The following is a 12,141-nucleotide window of genomic DNA, read 5'->3' as shown; positions in this document are numbered from 1 at the left end:
CCAGTATCTGGGTATTATTGTTTTGCTGTTACTGGAATTTGAACACAGGCCATGTGATTGCTTACCTTACTGTCTCTAACAGCATGCTACCACTTAAGCCATGTCATCAGCTTACCTTTTTATGGTTATTTTATAGGGATAGGGACTTTTCTACCCAGGATGGCTTCAAACTATGATCATCATCCTCCTGAGTAGCTAGGACTGCAGATGTTAGTCACCGAAGCCTAGCTATCACTTTATTTTGCATTTAAAATGAAATGGCAGGGCTGGGGATATAGCCTAGTGGCAAGAGTGCCTGCCTCGGATACACGAGGCCCTAGGTTCGATTCCCCAGCACCACATATACAGAAAACGGCCAGAAGCGGCGCTGTGGCTCAAGTGGCAGAGTCCTAGCCTTGAGCGGAAAGAAGCCAGGGACAGTGCTCAGGCCCTGAGTCCAAGGCCCAGGACTGGCCAAAAAAAAAAAAAAAAAAAAATGAAATGGCAGGCACACAGTCCCAGGTCCTGAGTCTGGGCTGTGGCCCTGGCCGGCCAGCCTGCTTTTTACGGTTGCGGTCCCAGCTCCTGAGTCTGGGCTGTGACCTAGGCTGGTCAGTATACTTTTTACTTCCCCAATAAATCCATCTTTTTACTTGAAAAAAAAAAAATGAAATGGCAGCACTCACTCCTTAAAAGTACCCAAAAAACTACTCGTCATTGTTACTTCTTTTTTTTTTTTTTTTTGGCCAGTCCTGGGCCTTGGACTCAGGGCCTGAGCACTGTCCCTGGCTTCTTCTTGCTCAAGGCTAGCACTCTGCCACTTGAGCCACAGCGCCGCTTATGGCCGTTTTCTGTATATGTGGTGCTGGGGAATTGAAACTAGGGCCTCGTGTATCCGAGGCAGGCACTCTTGCCACTAGGCTATATCCCCAGCCCTCATTGTTACTTCTTGAATAAAGCCCTTTAAAAATATATAATATATAAAATTCACATATTGTTTTGAGGTTTTATATATAAAATATAAGACATCAAAGTAGTGGGAAATCCTTTTGTCATTATAATGTGAAGCAAAAAATGTGAACTAAAGTACAACATAACCACAAATATGAGAAAAATGCATATTAGACACCAATGAACAACACCAAAGTATAATTATTAGTGATAAGACACTTATTTCACATGTTGTCCAAAGTAAACCTAAAGGGCTGGGGATATGGCCTAGTGGCAAGAGAGCTTGCCTTGTATACATGAGGCCCTGGGTTCGATTCCCCAGCACCACATATACAGAAAACGGCCAGAAGTGGCGCTGTGGCTCAAGTGGCAGAGTGCTAGCCTTGAGCAAAAGGAAGCCAGGGACAGTGTTCAGGCCCTGAGTCCAAGGCCCAGGACTGGCCAAAAAAAACAAAGCAAAACAAAGTAAACCTAAAAAATCCTGAGTTAGTCAGGTGCCAGTAGCTCACGCCTATGACCACTGAGGTCTGACAAGGTTAGAAGCCAGCCCAGGCAGACAGGAGATTGTATTTCCAGCTAACCAGAAAAAAGCACTAGTTGGGAGCAAAAAAAAAAATTAAAAGTAAAAAATAGCACAAAGCCCCGAATTCAAGTCCCAGTATCAACATACAGGGGGGGTAAGGGGGGTGAGGGAAAGGGGAAGAGGAAGGGGAAGAAGAAGGGGAAGGGAGGAAGATCCTTCCAATTCAATCCCCTGAAGATGCTGAAGTCATATGCCACTAAAACCCAGAGCTCTGTGCATGCTAAACAATCACTCTACACTGAGCTTCACCTGCAATGCTTTCTAGATACACAGTATATATGAATAATGGCTGCCATTTCTAATTATATTTCACATACAGAAATTATACTGTTTCCACTAATTATACCCAGGAGTTTTGAATTTGAGAAATCTTGCCAAGATATACAACTACCTTTGGCTCTGGAAGTGAATAAAATTAAAACTAAATTTCTGTATTACCACCATCTTGATATTATGAGAGATCACATATGTTAAAAGATATATTTAAATGGGAACTCTGTACCCAAATGTGTACATATATATGGACCTAAGTCCATTTATAAAATATATATGCTTGGTTGAAGCAAAAACTAATAGCAAGTATTACTTATCTTCAAATAGTTTTACTCTATCCTATTCTAGTTCAGGTTTTCTATAACTCATGCCTTTCATGTAGTTTGTGTGTGTATATAAAATATTAAAATCCTGCTTTCTTAGAAAAGCTAAGGATATAGAGCTTGAAGCTAGTAATTCTATCTAAAGGGCTACTAAGAAAACAAGGTGTGAGATATTGGAGACTAGCATGAAGGGGCAGGGGAAACAGAATTTTAATAGCAAAACCAAGGCCTTTATAAGATATTTAAATGCAAAAAGCCCCATGAATATTGTCCAAGACACAAAATGATCAAGTATCCTCTTCTCCAGGTTAGTACAACATCTGATGCTGCTTTAGTGGTTGCAACTTTACCTCACTTCATTCTTCCTACTTCATGGAAATCGGTTTCTTACCTCCCTACTAACAGAACTACCCTATTTCCTCACAACACTAACACTAGCACTTCCTAACAGCAATACGAGTCTTGTTTCTTTGAGTTTTCCTCCAAATCATCTAATACAAGCAAAGTAATATATAGTTGTCCCTTCCTGTACAAAAGTGACAGGACCCCTGCAGATAGCAAGTACCTCATATAAGAGGGTATGTAATTTGCATATAACTTACATACTTCCTCCTCTCCTGTACTTTAACCATTTCTATATTACTTATACTACCTAATACAAATAAATGCCATGCAATCGTTCTTCCACTGTAGTTTAGGAAAACATCAAAGAAAAAAACTCAGGCAATGTTTTTTTTTCCCCTTTGACAGTGCTGGGAATTAATTCAGGGTACCTGGGTAAGTGCTCTACCAGTGAGCTACGCTCCCACCATTTCAAGTTATTTTTGATGTGCAAGTGATTGAATCCATAGATACAGAATCTTTAAATGCAGAGAGATGGCTATAATAAATTTTAATGCCAGGCTGGGAATATGGCCTAGTTGCAAGAGTGCTTGCCTCGTATACATGAAGCCCTAGGTTCGATTCCTCAGCACTACATATATAGGAAATGGCCAGAAGTGGCACTGTGGCTCAAGTGTGGCTGAGTGCTAGCCTTAAGCAGAAAGAAGCCAGGGACAGTGCTCAGGCCGAGTTCAAGCCCCAGGACTGGCAAAATAAATAAATAAAATTTTAATGCCTTTTTGCTAACATGTTTACTAATGTGGTACAATCTAAAAATATGAAGTTTTATTAAAAAATGTCAAAAATTTTAATGTACTAAATTACCCTCCCACACACTTTGGTACCAGTCCTGAAGCTTGAACTCAGGGCCTGGGCACTGTCCCTGAGCTTTTCTTGTTCAAGGCTAGCATTCTACCACCTGAGCCATAGATTCATTTCCTTAAGTGATATCTTTTACAGTTATTCCCACCTACATTTTAAAAAACAGACAGTAAAGTCAATTTTTCCCCTATAACCCTAAAACAGAATGTCCCTCATCTTATGCTATTAAACTATAGATATAACGAAGACATAAATGATAGACATAACAGCTAAAATAAAAGGAATTTAAACTTGCTTCAATTTAAAAGATAGGTTGCAAATAGTAAAGCATTACTAGAAATATGCCTTGTAGGGTCAGTAAGCAATATTACATACAAAATATGGTGTATGCACATATAAATTCAGAAGCAATAAAATTAACATTGTCATTAGGTAGTAGGATTGATATAAAGTCCTTATAATTATCTTTATCTGCCCAAATATTTACAAATAAACCTAAAGCAGCTCATTTAGAATACTATCAAAATTTTAAAATATTTCTTAATACTATATTGAAATGTGGACTGTTACAAGTGTGTTACAAATGTGGACTGTTTGTCTCTTCAACACAAACTATACAGAGCTGCCAACTGTATCAAACTCATACCCTCATTACTTCCAACTGGCAGTTAATGAAGCAATTAAAAGCAAAATTTCGGGCTGGGAATATGGCCTAGTGGCAAGAGTGCTTGCCTTGTATACATGAAGCCCTGGGTTTGATTCCTCAGCACCACATATATAGAAAATGGCCAGAAGTGGCACTGTGGCTCAAGTGGCAGAGTGCTAGCCTTGAGCAAAAAGAAGCCAGGGACAGTGCTCAGGCTCTGAGTCCAAGGCCCAGGACTGGCCCCCAAAAAAGCAAAATTTCTTGTTTTCCCAATAAACTTCAGACATAACACATGCTTATTAAAAAGTCTATGATGTTTGAGTACGTAAGAGAGAAGGCAAAACCTAGCCCCTGAAACAACTCTGTACCAATAATGATGGCCATTCTAGGTAAGTTGCTATGTATAGAACACATGCATATGCTATCATGATTTCATGCTTAACAGTCACTGAGGTTCTTATCCCTAACAAATAACTCTACAGTTTCGATTCCAACATAATTCTCTCTCACCTGCTTCATCAGTGATGCCATCACTTCTGATATTCTCCTGTGCAGATGGCTGATGACAAACAAATGGATCATGAGCAGGTGGGCTCTGAAGGAAATTTTGTTCTCGGCTTATTGAGACTCTCATGGGGTCTCTGTCTTCAAAAATAACTAGCTTATCTGAGAAGAAAATAGATTCCTTAGATTTCCACTTAAATTTCTACAGTGAGTTAAAACTAAAATGGTAATTTAGATACTAAGGAAAAAATCTAAAATCTTAAAAGCAACGAAATAGTAACTGCTTATTGTTCACAGACCTTCTAAAGTTATTTTCATTTTTACAAGCTTTTAAGGATGCTCCTATGTCTTTAGACCAGATCATACTTCAGTACTAACTAATAACAGGGGAAAAGGCTTGGATAATCTACTAATCACATCATACTTTGAGATATAACATGCACGAAGAATAGGTATTAAGTTCAAAAACCAGTCACAACAAATCTGTGATGTAAGAAATCAAGATACAGGCTTAGAAGAAAGGATAATGAGGACATAAGGGAAGAATTCATAGAGCTGTAATGCTCCAGTTCATGATATAGGTGGTACTTACATGGCTGTTTCAGCTGTGGACCCGAATCCAGTGATTTAGCTTATTTTTATTTTTTTATTTTTTGGCCAGTCCTGGGCCTTGGACTCAGGGCCTGAGCACTGTCCCTGTCTTCTTTTTGTTCAAGGCTAGCACTCTGCCACTTGAGCCGCAGCGCCACTTCTGGCCATTTTCTGTATATGTGGTACTGGGGAATCGAACCGAGGGCTTCATGTATACGAGGCAAGCGCTCTTGATATCCCCAGCCCCAGTGATTTAGCTTATAATAAAAACAAAAACAAAAACAAAAAAAAACACTTAATAAACCACTGAACCAGGCACCAGTGGCTCAAGCCTGTAATCCTAGCTACTCAATAGGCTGAGATCTTAAGATTACAGTTCAAAGCCAGCCTGGGCAGGAAAGTCCATGAGACTCTTATCTCCAGTTAACCACCAGAAAACTGGAGTGGCACTGTGGCTCAAGTGGTAGAACACTAGCTTCAAGCTGAAAAGCTCAGAAACAGTGCCCAGGCCCAGAGTTCAAGCCCCATGACCGTTAAAAACAAACTACTGAAATAAATTTAAGACTTATGTACCTCTCTGAATGTTATATTTTGACATACAAAAAATAACAAATGCCAAATCCACACAAAAATGTTGGGAAGTAAAGATACCAGCTATTAGAAAAAGAAACTAATCTTCAGGAATGGAAAACTTGGAACACTCAGGAGCTCAGGCCTATAATCCTAGCTGCTCAGAAGGCTACCTGAGAATTGCAGTGTGCAATCGGCCAGGGAGACACATATGCAAGACTCACGTCCAATTAACTCAAAAAAGGCTGGCAGCAGCTCAAGTGGTAGAGCAGCAGCCTTGAGCAAAAAAAGCTGAGAAAGCGAGAGTCCCTGAGTTCAAGCCCTAGTACTGGAAAATTAATTTTTTTATGATAATTGTGAGGGGGGGGAAGGAGGGAGAAGGATGGAGAGGGAGGGAGGGAAGACAGACAGAGCTGTGAAATGAGTAGTGAAAGTAGAAAAGCAACAAGGGAAGAAAAGAATTGAGTCATATCCTAAACAGATTTAGAAGGTAGACATCAAAGAAGGCAGAATGCGTAAGAATGTCATATGGGATATAACACTATTTGGCTACTGTAAATTGCTTCCTCCTATACATTAAAAAAAAGGTCACCTAGGGCTGGGGATATGGCCTATTGGCAAGAGTGCTTGCCTCGTATACATGAGGCCCTGGGTTCGATTCCCCAGCACCATATATACAGAAAATGGCCAGAAGGGGCGCTGTGGCTCAAGTGGCAGAGTGCTAGCCTTGAGCAAGAAGAAGCCAGGGACAGTGCTCAGGTCCTGAGTCCAAGCCCAGGACTGGCCAAAAAAAAAAAAAAAAGTCACCTAATATTTCAAGTAGCCACCTAATTTCACTTCTTTACGAGTTTAAAGACCCATTTAAGCTGGGTACATGGCCTAATGGCAAGAGTGCTTATTTTGTATACATGAAGCCCTGGGTTCGATTCCTCAGCACCACATATATAGAAAACGGCCAGAAGTGATGCTGTTGCTCAAGTGGAAGAGTGCTAGCCTTGAGCAAAAAGAACCCAGGGACAGTGCTCAGGCCCTGAGTCCAAGCCCAGGGCTGACAAAAAAAAAAAAAAAAAAAGGACCCATTTAAGCAGAAAATTCTTCTGAAAAAGTAAATACTAAATCTCTTTTTGATAAATTTTAGCATCCTAAAAAGTTGTAGGAAACTAGCAAAATATTAAAATATCACTTATCAAACCACTGGTTTACCTGGTATAGAAGTTCTGCCACTTACTGGTGATTCTATTTCTTGTATAGCACTAAGTTCATGCTGATTTAAGTTCAGTCCACATTTAACTTTGGCCACAGGCGGCTTAGAGGCTCTTTTACACAGTTCTTTGTCTAGATGCTCACCTATCAGTTCAAAGACAAAATCAAGCACAATAAAGATCCATTAGCACACTGTAAGCTTCTGTCTTCAGAGGATGAAAGCAAAGAGCAGAACTCAATAAATGCAATCTTGTTACCCCTTAGCTTGGCACTAGTATCTTCTGAAAGCAGCTGATCATCATCAGATTTGCCCCTACCTGCAGCATGACTAATGCTTTCCTGATCACCTCCTGCTAGGCCTTGGATATGAGGAATCCATTCTCTGAACTGCTCCATCTTCTGCATTTTAAAGTAATTTTCAGTCATGGCCTTGCTTTCCTGAAAAGTGGACAGATGAAAGCAGGGATGACACACTGAGGAATCATGCCAAGAATTTACTTACATCATAACCTCAACCAAACCCATATTCCATCACTCACACAATTACAATTTTACTCATGGATAAAATGAGATATGTTGTCAATATTGAAAAGTTGGTTTTCCCACTGAACAGTACAACTATCATAAAACTTAAGTTTCCTATGTACTTTTTTTTTAGCGAAAGATACTTGGCTATTCTCTGCTTTTCATTTCCATTTTCCTCTATACTAATTCCTAAGACTTAGCTTCTACTGGACTCAAATCAAATTTTCCTGAACACCAACAAGTTAAATGACCTTCTACAACAATATGTATACATTTATACAGGAGAACACACTCTTGTCTCCTATGGGAAGAGCTATGAATGTCTGAGTGACCAAGCCAGTCTTTCCAAATATTCAGAAGCAAGAGTATCAAGTCCAATTCTAAATCATTCTATAAATACCTTTATAACAATCTACAATAAAGCAATTAAGGAAAAAGAGAGTACCAGTTTTAACCATATATAAATGTCTACAATGTAGTATACATAAAGAACATTCATATACAATTACATAAAGGTCTTTGCTATGGCATAAGACATTCTGCCAATGAGTTATTTTTACAATGTTATCTATATTAAACTTAAAAATTCCTTTTTTTGTTGTATTGTTGGTCATGTGGCTTGAACTTGGGGCCTCAGCACTGTCCCTGAGCTCTTTTTTCTTAAGGCCAGAGCTCTACCACTTTGAGCCTCAGTACTACTTCCAGTTTTCTCATGGTTTATTGGAGTTAAACAGACTCTCTTGCCTGGGCTGGCTTTGAAGTGTGATCCTCAGATCACAGCCTTCTGAATAGCATTTTTGTGTTTGTGTACACCAGCACTAGGACTTAAACTCAAGGCTTTGTGCTTTTACTTGGCTTTTTCACTCAAAGCTGACACTTTACCATTTGGGCCACACTTCTGTAAAATCTGTAACAAAACTTGATTCCAAATTAGAATCTATATTCTCACAGGAGATCTAGATCAGTGACAGAGATCTTGCCTAGCATGCACCAACCCCTGAATTCCAGCTGAGCACAGCAGAGAAAATAAGAGTTAGAAATTTATATGCTTTTGTAATGTTTACATCTAAAATTAGTTGGGTTTCAAATAAGCATTTATATCATAAACACCATATGAGGTAGATAAATTTCTACTTTAATTTCCCAATTGTTTGGGTAGCAGATGAAAGCAGTTAAAGGTCAAACCACTTATCCTCAATCACTAAAAATTATAGGCCTAAAATGAAAAGGGAGTAAGGTGGTTTAAATTTTAGGTTTTTAAGTTAAAATTTACCTGATGGTCACTATGTTTCTGCAATGTTTGTCTATGCTCAAGAAATTCTTCAGAGGCTTTCTGGTTATAATGCACAACTTCCCTCTGTAGATCGAACTGCTTCTCAGCACTCATATAATTTTGCTGAAGTAAGATGGGCTGTGAATAATTCAAAAGTCTTTCTTGAAATCCTGGTATCTCAGAATCACATGAGGAAGCTTCATGTTCATTTTTAGATGAATTCAATTCATAAGTACTTGTATATTTAGTTTCTGCAAAAGGTAGTGGAATGAATGAATGCTCTAGCTCCTCAGATAGAAAGGAAGAAGAAAGAGCAAGCTCAGCAGATTCAATTTTGCTAAATTGACTTTCTTTGTTTAACAGCAGTTCTTCTTGGGTGTCCTCTTCATGACACACTTTCAAATCACCTTGAGGAGGCAGAACAGGCTGTGAAGAGCTCAAAGGCAATGCGGAGAATTCCATATTACCGCTGTCTGCTGGGAAAGACTTTTGGGTTCCTTCAGAGATTGCAATAGGTAACTCTACCTGGGATGCAAATGAGCTAATCTGCTCAGAGGATACTCTTTTCTCCAATGTACTTAATCTCTGTAAAAGCAGTTCTTCTTGAACTTCTTGGCCAAAGCGAATGGCTTTCCTTTGTATGTCTAACTGGTGTTGCAATGTCTTCAAATCACCATGGTGAGGTTGGATAAAATGCTCAGAAGATCCTTTTGTCTCAGACTCACGTTGTCTGGACACTAACTCTTTCTGAGTTTTCTCAGAAGGAATTGAATCTGTCTGTACATGCAAGTGCTCTTGAAGTGTAATCAAATTATCTTGCTGTTGCAAAACAGTATGTGATAAACCTAACAGCCTATCAGGCAAAACCAGCACCTCAGTGTGACTGGAGGGGGTTGTACTCTCTGTGTGTGCAGGACAGGGTTCTTGGGTTCTTTCAGGCCCAGTAGGAGGTAATGAAGCACATGGGTGTTGGGCTATTCGGAGTGAGGATGAGATGCCAACCTGCTCAGGTGATACTCTTTCCTCCCAATTTCGCTGGTTCCGTAAAAGTATTTCTTCCCTAGCTTCCTGTCTAGCTTGAATGATGGCTTCCCTCTGTGTAGCTAATTTTTCTTGAAGTGCCTTCAAATTATCTTGTTGAGGCTGGATACAACGTGATAGCTTTAGAAGCTTGTGCTGTAACTGGGGAATCTGAAAATGGCTTGAAGATATTTTACTATCACTTGCTATTGAAATTGGCTCCTGGGTTATACTAGAGTCAGGAGAACGTAATGATGTAATTGAGAGCTGCTTTAATTGAGGCGTGAAGGAAGAAAAACCAGTTTGTTCAGAAGGTGTATTATCTTGGTTTTTTTGACTAAAATGCGAGACCTCTTTTGGTGTGTCCATATATTCTTGGTGTTTCTGTAAATTATCTGGTTGAGGTAGTACATGTTGTGAAAATCTCAAAAGTCTTTCTTGAAACCTTGGAATTGTAGAATGAATTAAGGGACCTGTATCATCACTCTTGATTGATGTCAAGTCCTGGAATCTTCCAGATTCAGCTCCTGGTAAAGAGGTGCCACTCTGTTCAGAAGAAATTCTTTTTTCCAGTTCAGTTTGTTTGTATACAAATTTCTGAGTTTCTTTTCTAGCTCCAAGTATTACTCTCTGTATGTGTGATTGTTCCTGGAGTGTTGTGAAATGTTCTTGCTTTGGCACGCCCTGTTGTGGAAAGCTAAGAGATGTATCTTGAAATCTTGGGCTTGTCAAATCATCAGAGGGAATTATGCTCTCCTTCTTCAATAAGTAATGTTTCTGAAATCTAGGCTGAGCATCAGTAGAAACTGGTGAAGCGTCTATGTGTTGAACGAGTACTGGTGAAGAGCCTATGTGCCCAAGCTGAGTGTTCCTCACATCCTTTTGTCTATGTAAAAGTGCGTCCACTTGAGCATCACATCTAATGGGAGGAATATCCTTTTGTGTAGCCAGCTGTTCTTGAAGTAACCTTGAACTATCATGTAGAGGGAGGAAACTCCAAGCTCCATTCTGAGACACTAGCATTTCAGAATGGCTTGACAGAAACCCTTCCTCATTGTTAGATAAAGGCTGTTCCTGGATTATTGTAGATTTTGTATCAGCAAAAGGACATGAAGTAAATGTATGCTGAGCTACTTGGTGTGGTTGAAAAGAGGGTCCAGGCTGTCCAGAACACAGTCCTCCATCCAAATCACACTGCTTATGTACAAATAAGACTTCCTGAGCCTCCCGCCTGGCCTGAAGGCTGTCTTTATGAATATTCAACTGTTCAGGGGGAAATTTTAAGCTATTTAGCTGCGATAACGTAGGCTGTGAAACACTTGAAAGCCTATCCTGAAGTTGTGGGATCACAGGATCGCTTGAGGAAGTTGATGTAGCATTCTTGGCTACAGAAGACTCCTGGGTTCTTCCTGATTTTGCTGTGGCAGAAGTCAGTGAAGCAAATGAATGTGCTACTGATGGGAGGAATACTGAGAAGCCAATCTGCTCTTCCAATTCCTTCTGTTTATGCAAAAGCATTTGCTCTTGAGTTTCTTGTCTTGCCTGAAGAATATCCTTCTGTAGTTCTAACTGTTCTTGAAGAGCCTTCAAATTACCTTGATGGGCTGTGATAGTCTCTGAGGATGTCAAAGGCTGATCATGCATTTGGCTATCTACAGAATGGCTTATGCAAACTGCACTTTTGCTGGTGGTTGGTAAGGGTTCCTGAATTTTTCCAGATTCAGCGTTAACAGGGAGAAGAGTAAAAGAATGTTCAGGTACCAGTGGTAGAAATGAAGACGATTCAGTTAGCTTAGAAGATATGTTTTCATTGTCCTGTGACATTTGCTGGGAGTCTAAAGTTTGAAAAGTTGTTAGCCTAAATGTTTCAGATAGTTCTCTAGCATTTTGTATTCGTGCCCTATCAGATGACAATGCCCTTGAAAGTATATGAAACTCAGTAGGGACCAATGTATAGTCTGTCTGTTGTGTTTCAGTTCCAGAGAATTGCCTTATATGGTCTTGTGAGTCTAAAGACTTCTTGGCTAAAACATCTGAAGCACTTAGTTTTTCTGTAGCTTCCACCTGTCTTTGTGGAATGGGACTCTGTCTTAGTGACTGAATATGACCTTGTTCTAATCTGGAGGACTGGATGGGTTGCACAGGCTTGGACTTGTAGGGACATGAATTTAGACCCCGACTCTGATGCCAATGTTCTGATACAACAGAATCAGACACCAATGATGTTGTGGCTGACGAAGGGTACTTCTCTTTTAATATAGTCTGATACTCTAGTAACCGTTTCCTGGCAGTTTCAACAGATTGTCTGTGTAACCTATCAAAAATAAGCACAAAACAAATATTTTTTAAAATTTAAATAAAAGCCTCACATTCTCAAGTGTTTACATACTGAATTTAACAAACAGCAATCTAGGACTATCTATAATCATAGTGGAAGAGAGGCAACACCCCTATTGCCCTTAGAGAAATCAAAATGCTAAGTTCTAAAGAAATCCCA

General features: G+C 39.6%; 1 protein-coding gene across 1 annotated transcript in view; it reads right to left on the bottom strand.

Moving 5' to 3' along the window:
• Cep295 (centrosomal protein 295) overlaps nt 1-12,141 on the bottom strand; it is a 62,683-nt gene that overhangs the window by 9,487 nt on the left and 41,055 nt on the right. Inside the window, exons 15-18 of the mRNA XM_048345628.1 lie at nt 8,625-11,958; nt 7,144-7,264; nt 6,827-6,970; nt 4,469-4,624 (exon numbers count right to left, since the gene is read on the bottom strand). Of these exons, the coding sequence (XP_048201585.1) occupies nt 4,469-4,624; nt 6,827-6,970; nt 7,144-7,264; nt 8,625-11,958 (3,755 nt within the window). The remainder of the gene's footprint in view (nt 1-4,468; nt 4,625-6,826; nt 6,971-7,143; nt 7,265-8,624; nt 11,959-12,141) is intronic.

The sequence above is a fragment of the Perognathus longimembris genome, chromosome 4, assembly GCF_023159225.1.
Source record: "Perognathus longimembris pacificus isolate PPM17 chromosome 4, ASM2315922v1, whole genome shotgun sequence".
NCBI classification, from domain to species: Eukaryota; Metazoa; Chordata; class Mammalia; order Rodentia; family Heteromyidae; genus Perognathus; species Perognathus longimembris.
This window is presented reverse-complemented; position numbering and strand designations above follow the sequence as displayed.